The sequence below is a fragment of the Molossus molossus genome, unplaced genomic scaffold (assembly GCF_014108415.1).
Source record: "Molossus molossus isolate mMolMol1 unplaced genomic scaffold, mMolMol1.p scaffold_m16_p_23, whole genome shotgun sequence".
Taxonomy (NCBI): Eukaryota; Metazoa; Chordata; class Mammalia; order Chiroptera; family Molossidae; genus Molossus; species Molossus molossus.
This window is the reverse complement of record NW_023425359.1, coordinates 6,894,031-6,921,378: the sequence shown is the minus strand read 5'-3', so window position 1 is coordinate 6,921,378 and position 27,348 is coordinate 6,894,031. Positions and strand designations below refer to the sequence as shown.

The 27,348-nt window shown below is 49.7% G+C and overlaps 1 protein-coding gene across 1 annotated transcript; it reads right to left on the bottom strand.

The window, feature by feature from the left end:
* Window positions 1-1,392: 1,392 nt before the first annotated feature.
* On the bottom strand, window positions 1,393-22,032 carry FAM89A (family with sequence similarity 89 member A). The gene is made up of 2 exons (XM_036277743.1): window positions 21,745-22,032; window positions 1,393-3,321 (listed from the first exon to the last, which is right to left on the bottom strand). The coding sequence occupies exons 1-2, from the start codon at window positions 22,030-22,032 to the stop codon at window positions 3,058-3,060; spliced, it is 552 nt and encodes a 183-aa protein (XP_036133636.1). The 3' UTR covers window positions 1,393-3,057.
* Window positions 22,033-27,348: the final 5,316 nt, after the last annotated feature.

Here is a 27,348-nt window from a genome sequence, read left to right as displayed (position 1 = left end):
TTCGGGCAGAAGGATGAAGCTGAATAGCCAACTCCCTACAGTGAAGTGATGCTGGTGGCCATAGAACCCTCTGTCACCCTTACACTTGTCAGCTGTTTATAATCACAGGCTCTAAACGAAAATGGGCCGGTGCACGTAGAAGTCTGACCAGATCGAGCAAAACAACCTACACAGTAAGTCATTAAATAATACAGCACTGTGCGGCATACCAGATGTTTTCCCAGCCTCCGCCGTGCACCCGAGACTCCAGCTCTGCTGTCATTCAGCCACGACCTTCGACAAATCACTTAACCAGTGTTTCATTACAGAAGTGAAAGTGTTTTATGAAAGCACACACTACACACACAAGCTTTTGGAGTCTTTCTGACATTCCATCTGCCTTTACTCTTCCTCATGAAAAACTTACCCTTCAAGCCAGCTCAGATGTTATCTCCACCAACATCCCCCAGTATTTATTGAGTCTCCTCCAAGTCCTCAGAGGCCCATGGTGCTTCCGCGTTCACAATACTTAACCTCGTGTATTAGGTGTTTGGGGAACTGTCGAATCTGCTGACACTCTTCATGTGATTCATCTTGTGCTCCCGGTGCCTGGGCTCAATGTGACCCAGAAAAGAGCTAAATCAATGTTACTTGGATGAATGACATCACTCTTGATCACAGGCTGGTTAACTGACTCATAGAAAGTTAAAGGGGTTTTTGACTACCCTGTGTGTTGCCTAACGGAGTGGAGCCCGGCTCCTTCCCCTTTGTCAGCTAAAGCCGGCCGCCTTCCCGTGCACCAGGCTCTCTGCTGGCCACTGAGGGGCAGGCCAGTCCCACTCCGAACCGAAAGGTGATGATTTATGCCAGGTGGCAATAAGGGACACCAGCTGAATTTATTCTCTAATCATCTGTGGAACCTCAGCAAGGAGTGTGGATTATAAAACATTTTATGATTCGGTAAATTTTAATATCCCTTGCCAAGCTGTATTTACAACAGTACACTACGTTAGGAGTAAGAGAAAGTTTGGGGTGATTTACAGATATTATCTCCGGTGGAGCATTAAAACCTGCAATGGTTTATGTACATGTACCAATTCAGTGGAGTGCCACCTGCTTGCCCTTCCTGCGGCAAGGGCACCGCCCCTCGAATGCCTTGAGTCCCTCCTCTGCTGATGGATAGAACCTCCCGCAAGAACGAGATGAGAGCCCAGAAGCCCAAAGCACTATGAATCACAGCGGTTCCAGAAGAGCCAGAGGCAGCAGACCAGGGAAGCACACACTCTGAGCCAGAGGCCCCCAGCCTGTGCCAGCGGCAACCTCCACACCCAGCGACTGTGAGCTGGCTCTCCGAGGGCTGGGGGCCAGGCTGGCCAGGCCGTTCCTTCTGCTGCCAGACGCTGCAGCAGCCCTCACGGTCGCCGCATTAACACAGCTGAGCTTCCTAACCTTGGTGCACAAGACGCCTCGGAGCACCCTGCTGACACAGGCCCAAGTCAGCAGGTCTGGGTGGGCACAAGCCTGTGCTTCTCTAACGTCTTTCCAGGGCTGTGTGCTCCACGGACCACGTTGTGAACACGAGCTTTCAACTAGATCTGCTTGTGTACCCCTCCACATGCCCAGGACCCCCTCCTTACTAAGTAAATCAGAACGAAGCCGGCGGTCCCAAGCCAGGCTATTTTTCTAAAAGATCCTGAAGTGACTGAGGTTGAGAACTGCTGAGCTAAGGTTAAGCAGGAGCCCAGCCTCAAAGGAATAGGTTTCTACAGATGATCAGACTCCCCCTGGTCTTAGCACTTTACCTGTCCCCACTGAACAGTGTCACGCGCTGAAAGCCACCCCTCACTTATTTCAACACAGGAAATAAGCAGGAATGCGCTTCCTCCTCACTGCACCTCACCCCAGTTCCTGGCGCAGAGCGGGTACACAACAGGCCGTCCACACGCGGTTCATGAGGATGCGCTTTACATCCTCTCTGACCCCCGAGAGCTGCTAATAAGCAATTACTGCACCAACAGGAGGAAGAGGCGTGAGGGGTCTGGAGTCTTCAAAGGCCGAGCAGCTCTGAGGCCTCACTGCCAATGGTCCGCTGTGGGTGCATCTCCGAGAAGATAACAGAGGAACGAAACTTCTTTCACATTCTTCACGGCAAGAAAACAAACTGTAATTTTCTTTCCGTATTTGATTAGAGTCAATGCGTGCCAGCTATGAGAGTGGATGATTCTAAATTCAGACCAAAATAACACACAACCACAGACAGAGTTCAACATTTTATCCTCATTTTTAACCTACAAAGTATAAAGTGTTCATAAAGGATTTTTAATAAATATATTAAGGCTTAGGGTGATCGTTGTTCTGAGTGAAGAAGGGGGGTCTCTTTCTAACATTCTAGTTACCATGCAGAATCTTTTAAAGCAAACACATCTGCCCCGACGGCGAAGGGCGCGAGCAGGACCTTGTCCCGTCAGCATATCTGTGTTCCCTTCCTTCCTCCTACAGCTGATGGCAGAGGATGACATCAATTCCGACAAGAGAATGCAGTGATTGGTGTGACCTGAAATGTTTACTTTTTCAGTAAAAAGCTTTCACTGAGTCATCCAGACAGTTAGTAATGCAGCTTACAAATAAATAAAGCTCGACAGGGAGCTCAACAAGCTCACGAGACAGCAGAGAAAGGTTGCCAAAGGAAGGGAGCAGGGAAATGCTAGTTCCGTTCATCGCAGACCAGAGGCAAGCCCATCTACCGCGGGCCAGGAAGCAACCGGCTGGAAGTCGTCCCGCAGGAAACACCCCTGAGGATCTTCTCCGGGTTCTCGTGTCGTATTCTCATTCTGAGTCCCGGCACGAGGGTCTGGGTACCGGGTGTCGAGGATACTGCTGAGCGCCTCTAAATCACCCAAGCAGGAACTCAGCGATCAAAACAGACCAGGCGTCCGTGGAGAGCTCCCTGCCCACAGACCTGGAGCACTGGTCCCACGGTCCTGGGAACCGCCCCCAGGAGGGGCAGAGGCGCCTTCTTGCAGGAGAAGCGAGTGCTGGCTGCGGGTCCAGCAGTGAGCGCCTCCTTCTGGGGACCCTCTAGATGGAATCCAGAATCCAGTCGCTGCTGGAGAGGGAGGAGGCGGGCAGGGCCGGGTCCCTCGGAGGACCTCGTTCCCTCCTGTCCTGGAGCGAGCTCGGCTCCTGGAAATATTCCTCCTCCTCATCGAAGAAGCCATTCTCCAGGGCGTAAGTGCAGTCTGGGCTGGATGCCGCCTGGCAGGCTCCCTTGTATTCCTGAATGGACTCGTAGAGGCTGTACAGCTGGCAGAGCAAGGACATGTCCAGCTGTCGGAGGCCGACCTTGAGGGAGGGGCGGGGAGGTAAAAACAAGCAGTCAGCACGGAGTTTCATTTCAGCAGCCCAGCCCGTCCGCCTGCGCCAGCACATTCCGTTGGCGTGACCGACAACTCAGGGCATCACTTGGATTGCCAGTGTTGAGACAGCCTTAATTGTGTGATGCCCACACCTGTGGCACGGGCCCAGCCTGCAGAATTTACCCGGCACGCCCTGCGATGCAACTGCATTGCACATTCTGGTGGCCCCAGCCGGTTTCACTTGGGATGCTGAGATACAAGTGTGTCCTGTCCTCCTGCTATGATCAGATTCAGAGAAGACCCTGCTGTGACGGTCACTGTCAGCTCCCTGGGGGCAACAGAGTCCCCTTGTCAGTGACAGTGGCTCGTCAGTCGGTGTGGTACACTGCCCCCTGGAGCACCCACCCTCCGACCAGCTCTGCCTTCAGGCTCTCAGAAGTAGTCTGACTCCCTCTCCTCCTGACAGGGTCAGTTCCCCAGAGACGGTGGTGGGATCAGTCCCCAGAGCCAGCAATGGACCAGCCTAGCAGGACAGGGGCCTCTAAGAGTCCCCTTGGAACTATTTTCACAAGTGGTGATCAAACAAAGAACATTTAAAGTCATATAATTTTTTATTTTCCAATCCCTCCCTTCCCCATGGCCCATCCCACAGAGCACAGTCCGAGGGCAGAAACCGCGTCGTTTCCACCCCGGGAGAGAAGGGTTCGCCCCCGGGGAAGCGCAGCAGGGCCAGCTCCGCTGCCCCTTTCCTGCGCGTGGGAGCAGCTGGGGAGCTCGTTCACCACAGACCCAGGTCCAGAGCGTCTGGGGCCACTGGTGACCGTGACCCTGAGCAATGCTGCAGGGAGCAGCTCTGAACCTGCCCTGTGTCATCTCTATGCCTTGGCGGATGACAAAACAGAACAGGAATTTCTCTTACCGGGCGACTGCGAGGACTGAGTGACAGATCAGTCATCTTAATGAACAGTCATGGAATGCCGCTCTGTGCCAAGGCCTGGGCTAAAGCGCCGGGCAGGCATGGCAACAGACACAGCAAAACTGAGCGTGCGCTAGAGGACTCGGTCTCGACACCTACCCAGCAACGAGCTCTTCTCCGTCAGACCGTCTTTCAGACGAGGGAAGCGGGGCCCCGGAGAGGAACGTCCATCTTGGGACAGACTGGGTGTTAAAGTCCAGGTTATTCTCCACACCCTCAACCAGTGTACATCACCAAGCAAACATCGTGTCTCTGCTACAGCTGAACAGACCACAGAAAGGGAACCAGGTCACACTAACTTCGCCTGTTTTGCTAAGATGCTCAATGGAAGACGTCCAGACAGAGAGGCAAGTTCTATTGTCTCCATGGAGACTCCTCATTATTCTAGAATTCTTTCTCCCCAAGAACTACTAAAAGGAGCTTTTCTTAGGAAGAGACCGCCCCGTAAGTCGGGGACATGGCCTCCAGGCTCAGCTCCGCCACTTTCAATGGCTTTGTTCAGGCCCCTGCCCTCAGCTTGCTTATAAAATGAGGGATTTGGATCATCTGGGGCCAGCACAAACTGTGACTCAGCGCAGCAAACCACTGACTCTTTGTCCTAAATCAATGGCGGCGTCTGGGAGCATTTCCTGAGCTGTCATAGGGCAGACCTGGCTCCCTGGCACCCTGCTCTCAGAAGTACGGCTGGAACTGGCCACAGGCAAACCAAGAGAGGCCAGGCTGCCTCAGTACTACCTCCGAGGGTCAGACACCGGCACTCTGGCTCCTGACTGCGGCTAGAGTGTAGTGTGCGTGTGCGTGTGCGTGTGCGTGTGTGTGTGTGACGGTCAGGACTGGAAACATGAGTCCCTGGTATTTGTTTTATTTATTTTTTTATCCTCACCCAAGGACATTTTTCCATTTTTTTGTTCAGATAGAGTGGGAGGGAGAGAGAGAGAGAGAAACATTGATGTGAAAGGGACACATCGAGTGGTTGCCACCCTCACGACCCAACCAGGGCTGGAGACAAACTGCAACCGAGGTACGTGCCCTTAGCGGGAACCGAACCCGGATCCCTCTGGACCACAGGCCCACACTCTAACCACTGAGCCAAACCGGGCAGGGCTGACATTGTGTTTAAAAAATGACCCAGACAAGTCTGATGTCCAGTTCCAATAAGGAACCAGTGTTGACACAAATTATCTTTGTCTCTCCTGGGCGGTGTATATTTATTCTCTGGTAAGCACCGAGTTTCAGGCCAACCAGGCAGAACAGCATGAAGGACGCAGGCTGGAGCCTGCCGGCCCCTGTTCAATTGCTGGCGCTGCCACCCGGTGTCTCATTCCAAACCCCGAAAGGAAGACCTTCCACAGCGGTTCATTCATTTTCAAACAGATGTAATTACTCTTTACACAAAGTCTGCCACCCAAGGGTTCTAGAGACCCCTGGTGCAGATGAAGTGCTGCACATATAACTTCAGTTCTCTCTCTCTTTTTATTTTATCCTCACCCGAGGACATTTTTCCATTTTTTGTTCAGATAGAGTGGGAGGGAGAGAGAGGGAGAGAGAAAGAAACATTGACCCGAAAGGGACACGTCAAGTGGTTGCCACCCGCACTACCCATCCAGGGCCAGGGACAAACTGCAACCGAGTTACGTGCCCTTAGTGGGAACCGAATCCGGGTCTCTCAGGACTGCAGGCCGATGCTCTAACCGCTGAGCCAAACCGGCCAGGGCTCATTTCTCTTTCTTAACCACCTTTTAAATATTGAAGATAATGTTCATTCCATCCCCTGAGAAAAAAGGATTTGTCTTCTCCAGCTAATCTCCTCAGGTCCTTCAGCTGTTCATGAGCACATTCTGGTCCATTACCCATTTGGACCTTTTCTTTGGACTCACTCCAGTTTTCCACGTTCCAACAGTCCTCGGGTATAGGTCCGAATACGACACCCAAACCACAAGATTCTGACTCCGCCCATCTTCTCTAGACTTTGTCACAAGGAATATAAACTTTAATAACAGAAGTCACGCCCTCCCAGAGTCATGCCAATATTTGCTCAAAAAGTTAAAGAAAAGATTCATCTGGAATTCTAGAAATCATTCTACCGAGTCACTCTGATACCAGTGGGTCACCTGGATGACCTCAAGACTGTTCGACAGGCTGGGAATGAGTAATGGAACCAGACATGGCGGCAAAGAGCGACATGCCCTGGGACCCCCCTGGCTTCCACCTTCCCGGGCCTGGGCTCCACGGCTCGACGCCTCACCAGGTTTCAGAGGCTCTGACTTCCCAAGACCCGTACTGCCCCAAGACCCGAGGTTCCCAGGCTTTTCCCTTCAGGTGCCATTCCCAAGATGTCCCAGGCCTGGGAGGGCACCGGGCACCCACCCACAGGAGTGGGAACCTGTCCTGGACCCTCTGCACTGCAGCCGATGACTCACTAAGCTGTCACCGGGCGGAGCACTGGCCTAGAAACAGAGGTCTGACCCGCCTGGGAATACAGCTGGCCTGGCACCTCTCACCCCGCCCAGCAGGTGCCAGGAGTTCAGGCTGATTTAACAGGGCTTTGAACACACACATGCATGTACACGCCCATACACATCCACTTCTCTTCTTTCTCCAGGCACTAAACGTCCTTGAATTTTCCAGAAACCCTCCAAATGGGCTAGAAGGACATGAAGAAAGTAACTTCTCGAAGAGACCTAGCCTCCCAGTCAGGTCTCCTCTGCCTCGGCCACGGATGTTTCAACACCTGCGCTTGAATTTTCTAGAGGGAAGTTGGAAATCCATAGGTGGCATTCCATGATCTACTGTTCCCTACCTGTACCTCATGCAATGGGTCAGGTTGAGACCCTGTTACCCAGACTGTCCCACCACACCTGTTAAAGCCTCCTTCACCTGGCCCATGCCAGCCTCTCCTCCACTCTGTGCACTTTTTTCTTTTTTTCCCTTTATTGATTTTAGAGAGAGAGGAAGTGAGAGGGAGAGAAAGAATCAATGAAAGAGAACATCGAATGGCACCTCCTGCACACCCACCGCTGGGGATCGGGCCCACAATCTGGGCATGTGTCCTGACCGGGAATCGAACCGGCAACCTCTTGGTGCATGGGTCGACGCTCAGCCACTGAGCCACACCAGCCGGGGAGACTACATGGTTTTAACCACATCACTGAAAAAGCACCTCTTGTCTGATGGGAGCAGAAGACACAAAACCAAGTTCCCTCCCTGAGTGCTGGTGGGAGGCAAGCCGTGCGCGCAGGGGGACTCAAGGCCGTCAGCCCCAGAAGTCACCTCTCCACACTGAGGTAGGGGGCCCAGGGATGTGGGAAGGGGACAGAGGCCCATCCGAGAGAACTGAACTACAGAGTCGGGCTTCAGATCACGAGCAAACCCCGCATGGGAAAGAACTTCTCGTCCTGTCAGAAATAAGTAGGGGTCACCCACAAACTCCCACCACTGTCCCCAACCTACCAGCACAGGAAGCCTGTCGTCACAGTGATGTGTCCCCACAGGTCCCTGAAGGGCGGCTGATCTACTTCACAGCTGGATCAAGAAAATACAGCTGTTTTGAGAGCACACCTTGAAAAAGTTCGGGCAAGCTCCTTTAAGAAAAATCCGGCCCTGGCCGGTTTGGCTCAGCGGTTAGAGTGTCAGCCTGTGGTCCTGAGAGACCCGGGTTCGGTTCCCACTAAGGACATGTACCTCGGTTGCAGTTTGTCCCCGGCCCTGGTCGGTTGTGCGGGTGGCAGCCACTCGATGTGTTCCTTTCACATCGATGTTTCTCTCTCTGTCTGTTCCTCTCTCTCCCTCCCACTCTACCTGAACAAAAAATGGAAAAATATCCTCGAGTGAGGATAAAAAAAAAAAAAAAAAAAGAAAAGTCCGGAGTTCTAAGAGCCTGTGATTTGCAGCCACAAATTCTAGACCTTCAGGCAAGAACAATCCAGTCGTTTCCACTGCTTTCAAGTGCCCACACGACTCCTTCCTCTCTCTGGCCAGGCTTCCTGCTTCTGTCCCGAGCTTGCGTCTGTGCCCAGAGAGCCCCCCTGCCCCGCCCCGCACACACAGGTGCTCCCCGACAGTGCGGCGAGCAACCCCGAACCACCCTCGAGACGGTTTCAGAAATTCACACCAGGCTGCCTGCAGAAACACCTCAGGCAGGGCGGTGGCTCCCAGGGGGTTTCGGGTCACTCAGTCGGGGAGTGCCTAGCTTTAAAACAATCGCAACAGAAACCGTACCACTAGGGAGCAAGGCCTGGAAGAGGAAAGGAACCTTTAAAGGAAAATTTGTGTCGATTCAAAACAAAGCATCGTGAAAGACTTTAGGATATTTTTTAGAAATAAAAAATTGTATTGAAGAAAAAGTCTATTTTATTTAAAAAAATCAAACACAACTTCTTCCCAAACACAGCAACGAGCAGAAAACAAAACCTTAAGAAACGGGCCTAACGGGTACCTGGCTCCGTGCTGAGCCGGGTCTGTGGGTGAAGCTCTAAGGAAACAGGTCGGGGTGCAGGATGGGGTAGTCTCAGGAAGACATATTGGGACGGACTCTGCAATGACACCCCTGCCACCCCTCACCAGTCCCCCATCTCCTCTTGCTACAATTCCTCAACCTGAGGTGCAAGTACCCCACCTCACATGGGGCAGGGGGATGTACAGCTGGGATCCTGAAATAGGAGAACAGGTACAGAGGAAGTTCCGTGTATGAGGGTTCCAATGGACACATAATGGGTGACAGGAACATGGTAAAGTTATGGTAGAGTCATACAATCGAAACCAGGAGTCATTTCAAACAATGAGTAGTTCTGTACGTACTAGAGTAGAACGGAAACCAGTGTCTACTGTTCAGCACCAAAGTCCAAGCCACAGGCCCTGGCCGGTTTGGCTCACCGGTTGGAGCGTCGGCCTGCGGTCCAGAGAGACCCGGGTTCAGTTCCCGTTAAGGGCGCATACCTTGGTTGCAGTTTGTCCTTGGCCCTGGATGGGTCGTGCGGGTGGCAACCACTCAATGGTCCCTGTCGCGTCGATGTTTCTCTCTCTCTCCCTCCCACTCTATCTGAACAAAAAACCAAAAAATGGAAAAAATGTCCTCGGTTAAGGATAAAAAACAAAAAAGAAAGCATAATAAAATGGATGCACACTGCTAGTATGACTGCATGCTTGGAAAATCTTTCTGGAGGACTGACTGGCAATGCCTATCAAAAGCCATAAAATATTGCATAGCTTTGCCCTGGCCAGTTTGTCTCAGCGGTCAGAGCATCTGCCAGTGGACCAAAGAGTCTCAGGTTTGATTCCCGGTCAAGGGTACATACCTGGGTTGCAGTTCTATCCCCAGGCCCAGTTGGGGTCATGCGGGACGGGAGGCACCCAATCCATGTGTCTCTCTCACATTGAAATTTCCCTCTCCCTCCCTCCCTTCCACTCTACCTAGAAAATCAATGGAAAAATATCCTCGGGTGAGGATTAACAACAAGAAGAAAATACTGTATAGCTTTTGATCAGCTGACTAGCTCACCTCTGGGAACTGACTGTAGAGAGGACAGTCTGGACTGTACACAAATGTGCAATCGATGCTCACCCTTGTGTGAGGCAGGTGTTGGTTAGGGGAGGAAATGAAGCACAGACATGTGCAGCTGTGGCAGAGCGGGGAGCTGGCCAGGTCTGCAGGAGTCCGCCGTGGTGCCCGGACCAGCCTGTCCAGCCTGCAGACCACACTGCCAGCCCCAGTACAGCGAGCTGCTGAGGTCACAGGGGACTTTTCTGAATTTTCTAGACTTTTCTGCTGTGGAAATGTATTAACTTCAACGAGAAAGCTTTTAAACTTTTCTTTTTAAAATGTAATGAGTGAGCCCTGGCCAGTTTGGCTCAGCGGTTGGAGCGTCGACCTGCGGTCCCGAGAGGCCCGGGTTCGGTTCCAGCTAAGGGCGCGTACCTCGGTTGCAGTTTGTCCCCGGCCCTGGTTGATCGTGCAGGTGGCAGCCACTCGATGTGTCCCTTTCACATCGATGTTTCTCTCTCTCTCTCTCTCTCTCTCTGTTCCTGTCTCTCCCTCCCACTCTACCAGAACAAAAAAGGAAAAATGTCCTCGGTGAGGATAAAAAAAAAAAAAAAAAAATGAAATGAGTGAGTAAGCAGATCCAGACCTTTGTGAATGTATCTTAGACAGGACTTGGTAAATGCCCCAAATCTAATCAAGGTGTCTAGCACGTATCCTCAGGACTGGAATGTAATAAAGAAAGCAGTGACCTAATGGATCGTAACCTGATTTCTGAATAAAGGATGTGTTGACAGAAGGACACTGACCTGCATACTGTTTAGAAAAGGAAAAGCAAAGAGAAAGACTTCACTAGTGTTGACCTCGTAGGGAAAGGGCTATTAACTGGGCTCCTGAGCTTGACGGACATGTCCCTGCAGGGTCTCTGAGCTTCCGGTGGGCTGTGGTTCTGTCTCCTGTGCAACTCGCTTTTCCCCTGGTGGAAATGCATTTGTGCAATTTGACCAACTTCATTTCCCATAAATGCTTTAGACTCAGCAAGCTGAGGACCAGACTCTGAAGAGCCACGGTGATTCAGAGGCAGAAAACAGACCGGGCTGCATGCCTGCATCCCCAGATTAAGCCAGACCAAAGCTCACCTCACCTCTACACCTCTCAGAAATGCCTCTGCTAGGAAAGGTGGTCTGAGTTGTGTTTTCTGCTTTCACCTGAAGGCATCCACACTGAGAGCCCATTCTGCAACTTAACACTTCCCAGAAGGACATTCTTGTTTTCTCCAACCTAAACTAATGCTCGTACCAATTCAGCCCATGTCCTCTCGTTCTGTTCTAGGCATAGACAAAGGAAAGCAATCAACCATTTTCTCCGAGAAAGTCCTTTGCACATTCTTTTACTTTTTTCTCAATTACAATAATAAAATATTCTAATATATTAAAATTCAATGGTTCATCCCTAATTCCATGTTCTAAAGAAGCAATCTTCGCCCTGGCCAGTTTGGCTCAGTGGTTAGAGCGTCGGCCTGTGAACCAAATGGTGTCAGGTTCGATTCCAGTTATGGGCATGTGCCTGGGTTGCAGGTTTGATCCTCGGCCCTGGTTGAATCATGCAGGAGGCAACCAATCACTGTGTCTCTCTCACATCGATGTTTATCTCTCCCTCCCTCCCTCCCTTCCACTCTCTAAAAATCAATGGAAAAACATCCTTGAGTGAGGATTAAAAAATAATAATAAAATAAAGAAAGAAAGAAGCAATCTTTAAATGTTCTGGTCTTGGGGCCTCTTTTTATTCTTAAAAATTATTGAGGGAGCCAAAGAGCTCTTGTTTATAACTATCAATCTTTACCTAATGAGAAATTAAAACTAAGAAATGCCACTATTAATCCATTTAAAAACAATAATATACCAATTAAAATTAATTTAAGTAACATTTTTATGAACAATAACATTTTGTAGATCTCTTTAAGGTTCGGCTTTCTGCTTCTGCATTTGATCCTTTGTGGCATGTTCCCTGGTGTAAGTAAATGAAGAAAACCTGGCCTCACACAGACACATAATTGGGAAAGGAAGGAGTATGTCAGTAGCCTTTCAGATAATTGTGGTTATTCTTTGACACTTCCCTTTAGTTGGCTGCAGGGTGGAACTAGGAAGGTTTCTTACTCGTTACACTAAAATCCATCAGCCTTGCACTCAGAATGAATCTTTCAACCATGCAGGACTATAATATCAAGCATTAGTTATAAGAAAAATATGGGAAACATGATTCACTGAATTATGTAGATCTTCCAAAGGCTGATACATTTCCTATGTAATATTTTAAAACTTACATTTGTCACTATGACCACCACATACTTATGAACCCCCAAAGGATCTGGGGACCTAGATGTCCCCCAGACCATACTTTTAAGAACCACTGTTCTAAAATAATCTGCTTTTAGCAGTTTAACATATCTCCCTCAAGACACTATGTATATCTAATCTGTTTAGCTATTGTTACCACTTATGCAAATATATGTACTGTTTTGTAGCTTTTTCATATTGGAAACATCTGTCCACATATATGGTTACCACATTCTTTTCTAAAATTGTATAGTATTCTATCACTATTATATATTATTATATAATTCTGGTATGTACGACAGAAATAGCTATCTATGTACGAACATTGTTATTCACTTGTATGATTTTTTAAAATTCTCACCCAGCCCTGGCCGGTTTGGCTCAGCGGTTAGAGCTTCGACGTGCGGTCCGGAGAGACCCGGGTTCGGTTCCCGCTAAGGGCACGTACCTCGGTTGCAGTTTGTCCCCGGCCCTGGTTGGGTCGTGTGGGTGGCAACCACTCGATGTGTCGCTTTCACATCGATGTTTCTCTCTCTCTCTCTCTTCCTCCCACTCTATCTGAACAAAATATCAAAAAAAATGTCCTCGGGTGAGGATTAAAAAAATAATAATAAAATTCTCACCCAAGGATATATTTTTATTGAATTTAAAGAGAAAGGAAGGGAACCCTGGCCGGTTTGGCTCAGGGTTTGGAGCATTGGCCTGAGGACCAAAAGGTCGTGGGTTTGATTTCCAGTCAAGGACACGTACTTGGGTTGTAGGTTCGATCCCCAGCCCTGGTCGGGGTCATGCAGGAGGCAACCAATCGATGTGGCGCTCACATCAATGTATGTTTCTTTCTCTCTCTGTCCCCTCCCTCCATCCCACTCTCTCTAAAAATAAATAAATAAATAAATGGAAAAATATCCTCCGGTGAGGATTAAAAAAGGAGCGAGAAAGGAAGGGAGAGGGAGAGGGAGAGAAACATCGGTTGCCTCCTGTACGTACCCTGACAGGGGATCAAACCAGAAACCTGGGTATGTGCCCTGAGCAGGAATAGAACCTGGGACCTTTTAGTGTATGGACAATGCACCAACCAAGTAAGCCACCCAGCCAGGGTACGCGACTATTTTTGTAAGAGAAATGAAATTGCAGGGGAGACGGCAGAGAAGGGGAATGGGGTGCCTTCCTTCCAATCCCTCCACAGTCCTGGGCCACAAACAGCAGGCCATTCATCAAGGATTTGTATCCAAGGCCCAAGGGTTCACTGCCAAAGATGATGAATGCTGACAGGGACGCAGCTGATGCTGAAAACCAGGTGGAACAGGAAGAAAAAACATGACTTACTAATGACGTTCTGGAACTCAACACAACTCTGAAGGTTAGCTTGTATTCTGTTTTCTTGAATGACATCCAATTAATCACAATTCCCTCTCTATAAGAGTAGGTGCAGCAAAGGGGAAAAATCTGAAGCTAAATTCAAAAAACCAAGTTCTTGGACAATACATAGAAAACTTCATGTCAACACCTAGTGTTTTTCAGAAAATGACAGAAAAAGCTAAAGAAAGTGGCTGGTGTCCACTCTGTTCTGTGGTGTTTATTTCCCCAAGGCCTCACCACCATCATAGCCGTTCTTTTAAATCTTTGCTGGTCCTTTAAGTAAAACATGATACCTTATTGTTTTAATTTGCATATCTATGGTTATAAGGAATGTTAAATAGCTTGTCATTTCTCTTTAACTGTGTTGAACTTGACTATTTTATCTCCAATTCTAAGCACAGTCAACCTAATAAAACACCCTCTTTACACATTCTCTCCTGTCCGAATGTATTTCTGTAATCTTCAGCCTCGCCTCTCCAGGCGGGGGCCCTGGTCTTGGCAGGGGTGACCCTCTCCTGGAGAACACTGGTCAGAGGACAGAACAGAGGCCTTCCCTCTCCCCTCCCCCACCCCCCCTCAATCCTTAAAGACAGATTCTCAGGCCTGCAAACTAGGCCAGCTCACGGCTCTCGGGGCCAGTCAAGGAAGTGAGCAGAACATGCTCATAAAAACTGTAAAGGCCACACGTTGTATAAGTTTTATAAATTTCTTTAGAGCCCTAAGGAAGGCCAAGGGTTTTCTGTCTCCAAAGTTCTTAGAGGAGAATAAACATCTGTGTTAATTGTCTGTGAAGGAATGAGCCACAGGAGAGAAGGAGCAACCCAATGAGCCTTACCTTCTTATCACTTGGAAACATCTGGAACATGTGGGCAAGGAATGAGGCGACTCGGAGGCTGGGGCTCCGCAGAAGGAAGTTGGGCAAGAGGGGTAAATATCTGACCCAGCCAGTCTCAGGGCTGGCTTCCTGTTCGTGGAGTCTGTGGTCTGCCGGCAGGCTTTCCTGCACCAGATGGTGAACAATTTCACTTTTCAAACTGGAGTCTAAAGTCTCCACGGAGTTACGTGAGCCTTCCAGGAGCAAAAGCACAAAGCTTCCGGTGGGAGTAAGTGCACCAGGGCCGCAGCCCTCTCCTCGAGCCCACCCTGGGCATCCTTGCCCACCTGGCCTCTAAGATCTTTAGTAACGCTGGACCAGGGCCCCCAGCCTGGTCGGCACTGATGCCTTCCAGATGCAAACATGCCGGTCCCGGCTCATTCGAGATCCTCTGTAAATGAAGAGATGCCCAACGTGCCGACTAGGGCACTTTTACATTCACATTTAACAGACAAACGCCTTTAACCAGGGGGTGGGGGGCAGAAGGGTGTGCTATTTGTAAGATACTTATGAGTTAGAAAAAATACTAATTTATGGTCTTTACAAATAAAACAGTTAAATATTAAGTGGTATAAAAATATCCTTTATATCTTCAAATCTTGGGAGTCTAAGTAGAACCTTAGTTAGAGATAACATCAAAAGTGAATGAAACCAGACCAGTGACCCCACAGCCTGCCCTTACTGCCCCACCCCCACCCGCAGACACACAAGGGTTTTCACATGCACAAACTATTCTATATATTTAGTTTTTTCTTCTTGATGTGGATAGTGGGACGGGGACAAGTACTGTATGGGGCAATCGTGATCTCAAATTTTCAAGAACTATTGTTGATCATCAGCCCAATTGTTTTTTTTGTTTGTTTATTTTTTAATTTTTTTTCCCCTTTATTGATTTTAGGGAGAGAGGAAATGAGAGGGAGAGATAGAAACATCGATAAACATCGATGAGAGAGAACATCGACTGGCCACCCCCTGCATGCCCCCCATCAGGGATTGGGCCCACACCTGGGCATGTGTCCCGACCGGGAACCGAACCAGCGACCTCTTGGTGCCTGGGTCAATGCGCAACCACTGAGCTACACCAGCCGGACCATCAGCCCAATTGTTGATGAACGGAGTCCAACAGCAAAGCTGCCCCCTTCTTCCTTCTCTGCGCCTCATTCTTCGCATGAAGTGGATTTACAACCAAGCACAGCTGTGCGCACGTCCTCCGGGACACCACGCACACTGCACTTGTGCCCACGTGGTTTCAGGACACAGCAAACCTGTGCAGGCACCGTAAAGACCCAGAAAGGTGTGAGGGGGAAGAATTGCACTGTTATACCAAAAGGTCCTTTGTGGCTTTTGCCCAGTGGGAACCGTGGACCCTAAAGTAGTGAAGTAAGTGGCTTGCCAAAACCATATCACATCATTTCGTAACAGAATTCAAGCTCTTGATGCCTGGTTCACAAACTTCCCAGCCCTTTTTACTTTTTTTTAATCCTCACCCAAGGATATGCCTTTATTGATTTTTAGAGAGAGGAAGGGAGAGAGAGAGAGAGAAACATCAATGTACGAGAGAAACACTGATCAGTTGCCTCCCATACATGCCACGACCTAGGATTAAACCCGCAACCTAGGTATGTGCCCTGACCAGGAATTGAAGCCAAACCCATTTTGGAGTATGGAACGATGCTCCAACTAACTGAGCCCCCCGGCCAGGGGCTCCCCAACCCTTAAGGAGCTGTTGGAATACAGATTCTCCCAGATGCTAAGCCTGTAGGGACAGGACGGGGCCCGGGAATCTGCCTTCAAGCCAGCAGCCTGGGGCTTCGGGGCTGGTGGTCCTTTGGACAACAGCACAATAAACGGTGCTGGTGGGAAGACAGAATTAAAGGCCATCGGACATCCCCAGGCTCTTCTAATCCACCGCGGGGCCTTCGTGGGTGTGGCTCAGTTGGTGGGAGCGTTGTCCCATAGACCAAATAGGCTGCAGCATATCTAGGTTGAGGGTCCAATTCCCATTTGGGGCACATATGGGAAGCAACCAATCGATGTTCTCTCTCTAAAAAAAAAATAAATCAATAAAAACATATCCTCGGGTTAGGATTAAAAACAAAAACTAAGTTACTTACTACTCAACATGCAGAAAAGAAACCTTTTGATTAAGTCAAATAAAGCATTAATTTAAAGAAAAAAGACTGGGGAGCCAAGGCCGTCATTTCAGATGGCGTCTCACAGGCCTGACTGGAGGCTGCACCTCACCTCCTCGCTAAGACACTGCTTTCATGTGTAGGGTGACAACGGAACCCCGCTGCCTCCTGGACTCAAGTTCACTGGACAAGCTCATGAGGCATTTAGTCAACTGAACTGTGGGGATGGCGAGTTGTTGCTGGTCTCAGAAAGCAAACATTTTCCCTCAGATTAAATTACTCTCCCAAACCACTCCAGTTCAGGAACTCAAAAGCTCTGTGTGGACACTTCCCACTCGTGCACAGGTGTGTAACCAAGATAACTGATAGTTTGTAGAATTAAAAAGAAAAAAAAAAGAGACAAAGAGGTTCTAGTTGAAGCTATTAGAATCTGTTGCTACTGATTTGGGAAGTGGAGTCCAAGAATCCCAGGGGCACTGCAAAGGTCTCCCCCAAATCTGAGGCATCTCCGCTTTATGTGCTGACCTCACAGAGCTGCTGGGCGGGATGGTCTATGGTGACATCTGTGTGAAGGACAGTGTGGGCTGGGGACCTGACAGAGAGTAGAGAGTCAGCCACACGCAAAGATGGGAAACGCCAGGAGAGAACTTGTGAGCAAAGCTGGCCGGTCAGCTTAGCAGATAAAAATCTTCCGAACTGTGGGGCCCATGAGGGCCAAGTATTTCTATAAAGAAGGAGATCTGTGGGAGATATCTAACATTTGGCTGTCCAGCAGATGCCTCCTCCATTTCTGCAAACTGACCTTTCTTTGGAGAATCCCTAGCCTCCCAATGGTCACACCGTCTTAGTAAAACAGGATCCTGCCCTCAGTCACCACCCGAGCTGGGCACACTGGCACCCTTCCTCACAGTATGTACACACTGGAACTAAGCAGCGTGGCCAAAACGTAGGGGAAAATAAAACGGCGTCGGGGGGGAAGAGGACAACACGGGGCCTTGCTGGTTCCCCAGCAGCCCTGTCCCACTCTGTCCCTATACATCCGGCCCTGCAACAAGACTCCTTTTGCAGGAGCTCATTCAGGTTGAGTGTCTATTACCCCCTCTGAGTCTTTGCATGAAATGAGACTACCTGATAGGATCCTCTCCTTAACATCTAGATGGTTCCTAGTCATCTTTGTGTCCTCCACAGCACGCGACACCTGGCATACATGCCCAGTAAGCATCTGTTGAATGTGATACAAAAATATTCTGTTTTAGCCCTGGCCGGTTTGGCTCAGCGGTTAGAGCGTCGACCCGCGGTCTAGAGAGACCCGGGTTCGGTTCCCGCTAAGGGCACGTACCGCAGTTGCAGTTTGTCCCCGGCCATGGTTGGGTTCTGTGGGTGGCAGCCACTCGATGTGTCCCTTTCACGTCGATGTTTCTCTCTCTCTCTCTCTCTCCCTCCCACTCTATCTGTACAAAAAATGGAAAAATGTCCTCGGGTGAGGATAAAAAAAAAATTCTGTTTTAAAAAATAAATCAATCAACTCAGCTTCTTGTTTTAATAGACTTTTTCTGGTCCATAGAGCAGTAACTACTTGAGGACCCTTCACAGCTTTCTAAATGGGCCAGTTGAGGGAGTGGAGGCGGACTCATAGCTGTACAGAATTGGGGTGGGGGGGTGCTGAAACTTGAAGTGGAAACCCCAATTCTCAGAGCAGAGTAGGGCGTCACCAATCGTGGGACCGAACCCTCCGCCTACACAGGCTCCCCTTGGCCTCACACCCTGGACACTAGCTTCCCCAGGTTCCATGCTCACACCCTTCAACCCCTTCTCTCCAGGCCAAATATCGCCTCCAGCCTCCAGCTCCACATTCTCAGATGTTTAACATACTCTTCCACTGATGTAATGGCACAAACCACCTTCCTCCGAGCAGCCACTCCTGCGGGCTCCCCCACTGCTGCGCCAAAGCCCACATTCCCCAGGACAGATTACCAGCGTTATCACTGCTATATAATGCCATACTATGCAGTGACTGAAGACGTAATATATATACTGACCCGGAAAATGCTTGCAAACCAGAATGTATAACATGATCCGTGTGTGCATGCGCGCATGTGCACACACACCTATACAGGCAGTATGATACAATGGCTAAACAGGCCTTTGGAGCTGGATAGATCTGGTTGAATTTATGATCATAGGGGGGGCACCTACATTTTTAGTGACTGTTTTTAAAAATTTTTATTGATTGATTTTGAGAGACAGAGAAACACTGATTTGTTGCTCCAATTATTTATGCATCCACTGGTTGATTCTTGTATGTGCCCTGACCGGAGATCGAACCCACAACCTTGGTATTTGGGGACAATGCTCTAACCAACTGAGCTACCTGGCCAGGGCATGAGTGATTTTTTTTAAAGACTATAAAGTAGGCTGAATATCTAGCTCATGGGTAAGTTACAAGATGATGTACAGATAGCACTGGCATTGTGTTACACAGGAGATATGCCAAAATATTAACAGTGATTATCTCTAGGTGCTAGGGCTGTGTGGAATTTTTTAATTGTTTTGTTTCACTGCACTTTCCATGAAAAGCTGAAGTCACTTCTGACTCCTGTTCATCATTTTCCCCGGCTCTAATATTTAATCAGCAATTCCTGCATATTATGCTTCCGAGAAGTGTCTCATATTAAGGCACTTGTTCCACAATCACAGGTCCCCGCCCTGCTGGAGGCTCTCACCTTCTTCCATTCACACCAGTAGCCCTCCCTCCTACACTCTACCATCAAACTCATTCCTCAAACCCCAACTCCGTGCCATTCTCCCGCTCAACCCTTCCCTGGCTACCTGAGTCTTTGCACCAGCCTTGGCCAAAGTCCCAGTCCCTCTGGAGCTCACAGTGTTAAGGTGCCTCGCCATGCTGTTCCCAGGGGCGCACTCAGTTCCTGCTTGCTGCTATGGCCCTTTTCCCTCGTTAGAATCCTGTCGCCTTCTGAGACCCGCTGCTGGAAGTCAGCACTTTGTATGTGCTCACAAGGACTTCTTAAAAGATGGATTAATCACATTCTGCCATGAGTTCTAGTTGCATCCCTTGACACAGATTTGACCTCAGGTCTTCAAATAGATCAACACACGCTATTCTGCAAATAATTCAGGAATGAACTCCCAGTTCTTATTTCGCCAGGCCCCGCAATGGGAGCCTCAGCTTGAGGTGACTGCTCAGACCCCTCTGCCCCAAGTTAGTAAATCCCTTAAAAAGCCAAAAAGGCCCTGGCTGGTTTGGCTCAGCAGTTCGAGCATCGGCCCATGGACAGAAGAGTCACGGGTTCGATTCTGGTCAAGGGCACATACCTCGGTTGCAGTTAGTTCCCTGACCCTGGTCGGGGTCGTGCGGGAGGCAACCAATCATTGTGTTTCTCTCACATGGACGTTTCTCTCTCTCTCTCTCTTTCTCTCTCTCTCTCTGAATCCAATAATGGGAAAATATCCTCAGGTGAGGATTCAAAAAACAAAAGACCAAATGCTTTCAAAGACCTTATGACATATCTCTAGGGACTTGTCAAGGCCTGTAGCCCCATCTTCTCTTTATCTCAGATAAATATCAAACAGATCCATCATGCTGTTTACTTTCCTTGTGCTTCAACAAATAGGCTTAGAGAGAGCCTGGCCCAAGGCACAATTATAAGCTTGGGGTTGTACTTGAGTTGCACCAGGAGAGACCTGGAAAATTACTTTCCCGGCAGGGCTTGTTGACTCCCAAGGCACCACAACAAGACTTCAGAGAATGTTTATAAACAGGAGTGGCCCTGAGGTTTTCCTGTCTCTGTTGCAGTACGAAACTTGAAGGGTAGAGGAGGGGAGGGCCATCTTCCTATTTCATCCCCTCCCATGTACCCTACATCTAAGTTCAAACTGTCAACATACTAGGCATAGGTTTATCTAATTCCAATGCAGCACTGGTTTCTATTACTGTTTATAAATAAATAAAAACGGTTGGCTTGGAATTTAAGTCATTCTGTAAGAAGCTTAAAGAATCTGCGAGAGAATTGGAAATCACATCAATGCCAGATGTCAAGTGAGAAGACAATATCTAATTGATAATTAATTGCTTTTCTATTTTATTTTATTTTTTGGTATGTGCCCCTCACGGGAACCGAACCCGGGACTCTCTGGTCCACAGGCCGACACTCCAACCACTGAGCCAAACGGGCCAGGGCTAATTGCTTGTTTAGATTTAATTATCAGTTTTCAGATGCATACATTGAATTTTTGTAAACAGTATCTAGATGCATATTTAAAAGATTCCTATGATAAATATTTTGGAACATTTATTCTTGGAAGAAAAGCAGCTTTCATGTATTAGATTCGTAAATAAGGTATTTGCTTGTGGTCGGCGAGGGAAAGGACCTGCACTGGGTGAAAGACATGGGCAGATTCTACCAAGAGGGCGGCCAGGGGGAGGTGATCACGGCAGCAGAGGGTTAGAAAGGAGGCAGTTTTTCTGTTCTCATCTGGCCTGGCCTAACCGACACAAGAAAGCTGGGGAAAGGCTCGCTGACACCTAAATCCCTGCCCTTGTCCTGCTTTGGCGTCACCCTAAATCCTGTGCCCTGGTCCACAAGCACCTAATGTGCTTTTCAAGGACTGAGGAAAACTAAGCCGCATTGTTTGGAGCCCTGACCCGAAGACCCGCAGGGGCTCCCCTCGGACGGGAGGACGCAGCTGCCGGCGCGCAGAGGGTGAGGGACGCCCTCGCCTTCCCCACCATCTGCGGCCGCCCCTCTCGCGGTAATCGGATTCTGCTCGCGCCGCCGAGGAGTGGGGGAGGGGGGGGAGGGAGGGGGAGGGGGCGTTCCAATCTGCTGTCTACACTCGCTCGGACAAAGCTGTCCTCGGGGCAGGAAAACGCCATCGCACTCAGCTCTTCCCCCGCGGGAGCCGAGAGCCGTTCCCAGACCGGGAGGTCAGCTGCGCACGGAGAGGGGTGACAAAGCCGCCTCCCGCCGCCGGAGTTTCCGAGCCAGCGGGACAGCGGGCGTCGGGTCTCCGAAAGCTGCCCTTTGGGAGTGGGGACCCTCCCCGGGCGATGGTCCCACCGTGGGCACAGAGAGGGCAAGTAAAAGGGGTAGTTGAGAGAGTGCCTGTCCTTCCGCACGGCTCCTGGGCAAACAATCCAGAGAGGAGCGGGTGGGCGCGGGGACTTCCGGAGCAGAGCGCGCGTCCCGCGAACTCGCCCGAACGGGAAGCCCCCGCCCGGCCCGCCGAGCCCCTTACCATCTCCTTGCGAAGCAGGGCCAGCGCGGCGTCCAGGTTGGGCGGCTTGGTGGGCAGCGCCGCGCTCCGGGCGCCGCCGCCGCCGCCCGCGCCCCCGCGGCTCAGCTCGTCCTGGATGCGCGACTTCTGCGCGTATAACCGCTCCAGGTGCCGCCAGCCCCCTGTCGCGCCGCCGCCCGACGCCGAGTGCAGCAGCCCGCTCAGGCTCTTGGGCAGCGGGGGCAGCCCGTCCACTCGCAGCCCCCGCGCCGCGCCCGCCGCCCCCGGCGCTGCCCCGGCCCCGCTCATCGCGCCGGTTCGGCCACGCGCCCGCCCGCCACTGCTCGAGTCCAGACTCCCCCAGCCCGCCCCCTTCCCGGCGGCGCCCCACCCACTTCGCGCCCCGCCCCGCCCCCGCCCTGGCCCCCTTGAGCCGCACCGGCCGGGGTTACTTCCAGCCCCGCCCACTGTGCCTCCGGCCCGCCCCCATCCCTGTGTTCGTCCCCAGCCCGGCTCTCTTCTAACCCCACCCCTTACCCTCCGCCCCACCCCCGCCCCGGGGGCCGCCCGAGCCCGTGTCCGCCTCCGTCCTGTGTCTGGCCTCGCTCACCTCCAGCCTCTCCCAGGACTCCGCTCTCACCTGCCCACGCACCTCGCGGGACAGAGTCCTGCCCCGGCTGCCCCACTCCCGGCTAAGTGGGCTCTCGGACCAGTCCCCAAATCTGCTGCTAGTCAGCGAGGGGGACCCCACTTCAAATGCGCAGGGTAGGCCCTTTGGTGCTGGGGTGCGGGTGCAGAGGCTCCCGCTGGGGGCGGCAGGACGTAGGAAAGAAAGCAGCAGTGCTGGCGATCCCGCCCGTGGTCGCCGTCCCCGAGGCCAGGACCCAACCGGTGGCTCCAGGTTGACCGAGGCCTGGCCGCAGGAGCCCCGCCGCCCTGCGAGGGCGGAATCCAGACTCGCTGAGGGGAGGACTGGGACCGCCAGGCCCGAGGGCCCTCTCAGTCGATGGCACGTCTAGCCGCAGGAACAGCAGCTAAGAGAGCTCCAGGTCCACTTTGGGCTTCAGAACAAACGTCTTTCAGCCTGGCGGTGAACGCACGAGTAATTAATTCTAAATGGAAATGTTAGGAAAGTACAGAAAAGGATTAAATCTCAGAAAGTATCCACCATTCTGAGGCAAAAATAACCCTCATGACTCACACCTGAGAGGGAAGGAAAAGAGAGGGGGGGGTGACAGGCTCTCCCCGTTATAGGAAGGAAGAATAAAAATGTCAGTTACAACCAGACTAGTAACAGAAGAGGTCAGGAATTAAGGACCAATTTGCAGCCCGACCGAAGATTAGATGACAATGTCCTATACACAGAGTGAATAACTTTTTTTTTCTTTTTTGGTTCTTAGTGAGAGAGGAAGGGAGAGGGAGAGAGAGATAGAAACATTAATGAGAAAGAACATGGATTGGCCGCCTCTTACATGGCCCCACTGGGGATTTGGTCCACAGCCTGGGCATGTGCCCTCACCGGGAATTGAACCAGCGATCTCTTGGTGCATGGGTCCATGGTCAAGCACTGAGCCACACTGGCTGGGCTAGAGTGGATAACTTTAATACCCACTGGTTATTGGTTTTAATTATTAAGTGATTCAGTTGTTCCAAATACAGTCAATAGAATCATAAATTACAAGAGTTCTGAGCGCTTCAGACAGCCAATATAAAAAGCCCTGCATTTGGGGGGATCTTTCCCCTTTAATCTACCCCCCACAGAGTCTTCCACCCCAGAATCTTGTTTTTAACGTTGGCAGATGTCTCCACTGGCCCCTTGCAACTGGGTGAGAGGACAGCAGAAGCCCCAGCCCAGGCAGTGCGGGTTGAGGCATCAGGGAAGCTTCTACTCCACTCACTGCCCAGTTTTCCACATCACTGTGCCTCGCCTTCCACTAATCACCTAGTCACATTTCCGGATTTTAGGTATTTATTTATTTGCCTATTTAAACAGTGGGTGTCGTCCTGGCTTGTTTGGCTCAGCGGTTAGCACATCGGCCTGCGGTCCAGAGAGACCTGAGTTCAGTTCCCGCTAAGGGCACGTACCTCGGCTGCAGTTTGTCGCCGGCCCCGGTTGGGGTCGTGCGGGTGGCGGCCACTCGATGTGTCTCTCACATTGGTGTTTCTCTCTCTCTTCCTCCCTCTCTCCTTCCCCCTCTATCTGAAGATAAATGCAAAAATGTCCCCGGGTGAGGATAAAATAAAAGATAAATAAATAAATGAATAATTAAATAAACAGTGGGTGTCTTCAGGAGAGTGACAGATTTGCTTGTGTGGGAGTGAGGAAGAGGAGGGGAGGGAAGCATTTTGCTCTTTCTTCACACTCTGGCATGAATTCCTTTAATCCTGTGGGTCACGCTGCTGTCTGTCCTGAAGAAATCACCAGGAGTTAGGTCATAGGAGGCTTGGTTATCCATGGTACGATGAGAAAATAAATCATTTCAAAGTATCAGGGCAGTGAAGTCATTCTAAAGCACATACCTGAGAGAATTATGGATGGCATAAAGGAGAAAGGGTTAGGGCCAGCTAGACAGCAACCCAAGGTCCCTGGTGCCAGGGCAGGATGGACAGTTTAAATGATGCCAACCACAAAATTTTAAAGGCAGGCTCTGCATTCTGGGAGATACTCAATGAGGTGAACATATTGAAATAGACCCCTTTATATCAACAAATCAGAACCAGTGTCAATGGGAATTTCTACAGAATTTCTGCGGTACCGATTAAGACTTTATTTGTAAAAATCCAAAACATACTTATGTAAAAGCCCATCAAATGTTATTGAAACCACAGGGAGTGGCAGTGCCTACTTATTGAAAGGCCAATATAAGCTGCCTTTTAAGGTTCATGCTTGTAGCCCTGGCCGGTTTGGCTCAGCAGTTAGATCATCAGCCTGCAGTCCAGAGTCCCGGGTTTGGTTCCCGCTAAGGGCACGTACCTCGGTTGCGGTTTGTCCCCGGCCGGGGTCCTGTGGGTGGCAACCAGTTGATGTGTCTCTCTCTCACGTCAATGTTTCTCTCTCTCTCTTCCCCCCTCTCTCCCTCCTGCTCTATCTGAAGATAAATGCAAAAATGTCCTCCGGTGAGGATAAAAAAAAAAATTCTCAGCCCCAGCAGGTTTGGCTCAGCGGTTAGAGTGTTGACCTGTGGTCCAGAGAGACCCAGGTTTGGTTCCTGCTAGGGGCACATACCTCGGTTGCAGTTTGTCCCCAGCCCTGGTTGGGTCATGTGAGTGGCAGCCACTCAATGTGTCCCTTTCACGTCGATGTTTCTCTCTCTCTCTCTCAAAAATAAAATAAGTCTCAGACATCTGATGCTACTCCGTGGATCTAAAGCAATGTTTTCAGCCAACAGCGAACTGTGAATTCGCCACCTTTCAAGGACTCACCGAATTTCTAAAATTTCATAACTTAGATTGTTGAAAGAATAGAAAGAACCTGGAAAACAGAAACATACCAATACCTTTTTTTTTCAGAGCTGATGACCTTAAATTCTGCTGACCTTAGAGAAATTTATCTTCTTGTCCACAATAGTCATTTTTCACTTGTTGCAGGACTAAATTAGAATACTTTGAGAGCAGTTGTGCAGTGTATTTTGCCTAAATTTTAGCAAATGTTTTTAACTGTAGACTCTTTTATATTATTTTAAATTGTTGTTTTGTCAACTCAGTATTATTTAATATTTAGTCAATGACAAAAGGCAAGGCTTTTTAAAATATATATATATTACCCTAGTACAATGCTAGGCACCTAGTGATATAAAAAAAATTTTTTAAGAATGTATCAGAGGTAAGTTCTTTTTTTTTTAATCCTCACCCGAGGACACTTTTCCATTTTTTGTACAGATAGAGTGGGAGGGAGAGAGAGGAAGGGAGAGAGAGAGAGAAACATCGACGTGAAGGGACACATCGAGTGGCTGCCACCCGCACGACCAACCAGGGCCGGGGACAAACTGCAACCGAAGTACGTGCCCTTAGCGGGAACCGAACCCGGGTCTCTCCGGACCGCAGGCCGACGCTCTAACCGCTGAGCCAAACTGGCCAGGGCCAGAGGTAAGTTCTTGAGTATCTACTGTGTAAGTCACAAGGCTAAGCTTTATAACAAACACAACAATAGCTGAGGTTCAGTCTGTGACTTCAAGCCATTCATGGCCCATTAGATCACAATGTCACAGAAGTAGAAGTCAAAACTGTGGCAGTCCCAGCAGAGACCGATTCCTTCTGGGGTTCAGAAAAGGCACAACAGAAATGGGTTCAATTAAATAGTACCTGAAGGCTAAGTAGACTTTGGGTAAGTGCAGTCAGACCAGAGAGTGAGAAGACCCCTAGCTGATTGGAAGGTGGGTTGCCTTTGGGAGACAAGAGCAGAGAGGCTGGAACAGTGGCTTTAGCATCAGACTGGGGAAGTTTTCAAACTGAGTACTAAGAAGTTTGGATTCTATTTCTTAGGCAATGGGAAGCCACTGAGCTTTTTTTTTTGGTACGTGCCCCTAGCGGAAACGAACCTGGGACTCTCTGGTCCGCAGGCCGGCGCTCCAACCGCTGAGCCAACTTGGCCAGGGCTCACTGAGCATTTTAAAGCAACATAATATTAGCTTTAGAAAAATCATTCTGGCATTTGCTCAACCTATAGGTTCAGGGTGGAGGCTGAGATTAGAGGCAGGGGGAGGAGTTGAGAAGCTAATGCATCTTTGAATGGAGAGGAAATAAAGACCTGAATAAGGTGGTACAAAGCAAAGGTTAGGAAATAAATACCCAGATACTTTATAAAGCGCTTTCTCGTAGATTTTCCTCATTCGGCCAGCACAATCTCTGGGAGGTGTGTTACTTAGAGTTCCATCTGACGAATGAATGAGGGGCTCATCAAAGTTCATCGATTTGCCCAGTTGCTCAGCTGAGAAGCAATGGGACCTTGCAACAGGCCTTGCCTTCTTACTGAGGAGATGCCAGGGGCAGACAGGTAGCTGGTTGTGTAAAGGCTGGACCAGAGCCTGCACTTAGAGGTGATGGTTGAAACCCTTGAAATGGGAGAGATCACAATGGAGAGAGCCCTCAACCAGAATTAGGAACACTTTCACTCACTAGCTCTTTGAAGTTAAAAAAGGCAAAAAAAAATAGTGCAGAAACCTAGAAAATGCAATAAATAAATTAAAGCATTTGGGAAGAATCGGCCACCAGCTTTATTTCCTTAAGTGCAAGAGGAAGCACCTAGCTAAGGAGGCTTGACCAGACCAGACAGTGCCCTTCGGGAGATGAGAAGGAGTTTAAAGGTTTCAGCAGTAATAAACCTGGTGGAAGAGGAGATGGGGATGTGGGGTAGATCGTTCGAGAAGTATTTATGGAAAACAAGACAAGAGGAGACTGAAATTAATGGGCGAGCTGGTGGGAGGGGGACAAGCATTAAGAAGAGGGGGAAAATGCTTAGATTATTATCACTAATTCATGTCTCCCTCCTTCCTTTTTTTCTTTCCCCTTTAATCTGTTTATGCCAGGCAACGAGCCAGGTTCAAAGATATAAATAAATTACTCTGAGATAATGAATGAAATACCTTTAAGAGCATGGTAATTATTTTTGTTAATGAGGTACCAGCC

Coding starts and splice junctions, on each gene's coding strand:
- FAM89A (XM_036277743.1), bottom strand. CDS start 22,032: ATGAGCGGGGCCGGGGCAGCGCCGGGGGCGGCGGGCGCGGCGCGGGGG. Junction 3,322..21,744: donor CCCTGCTTCGCAAGGAGATG/GTAAGGGGCTCG, acceptor CCCTCCCTCAAG/GTCGGCCTCCGACAGCTGGA.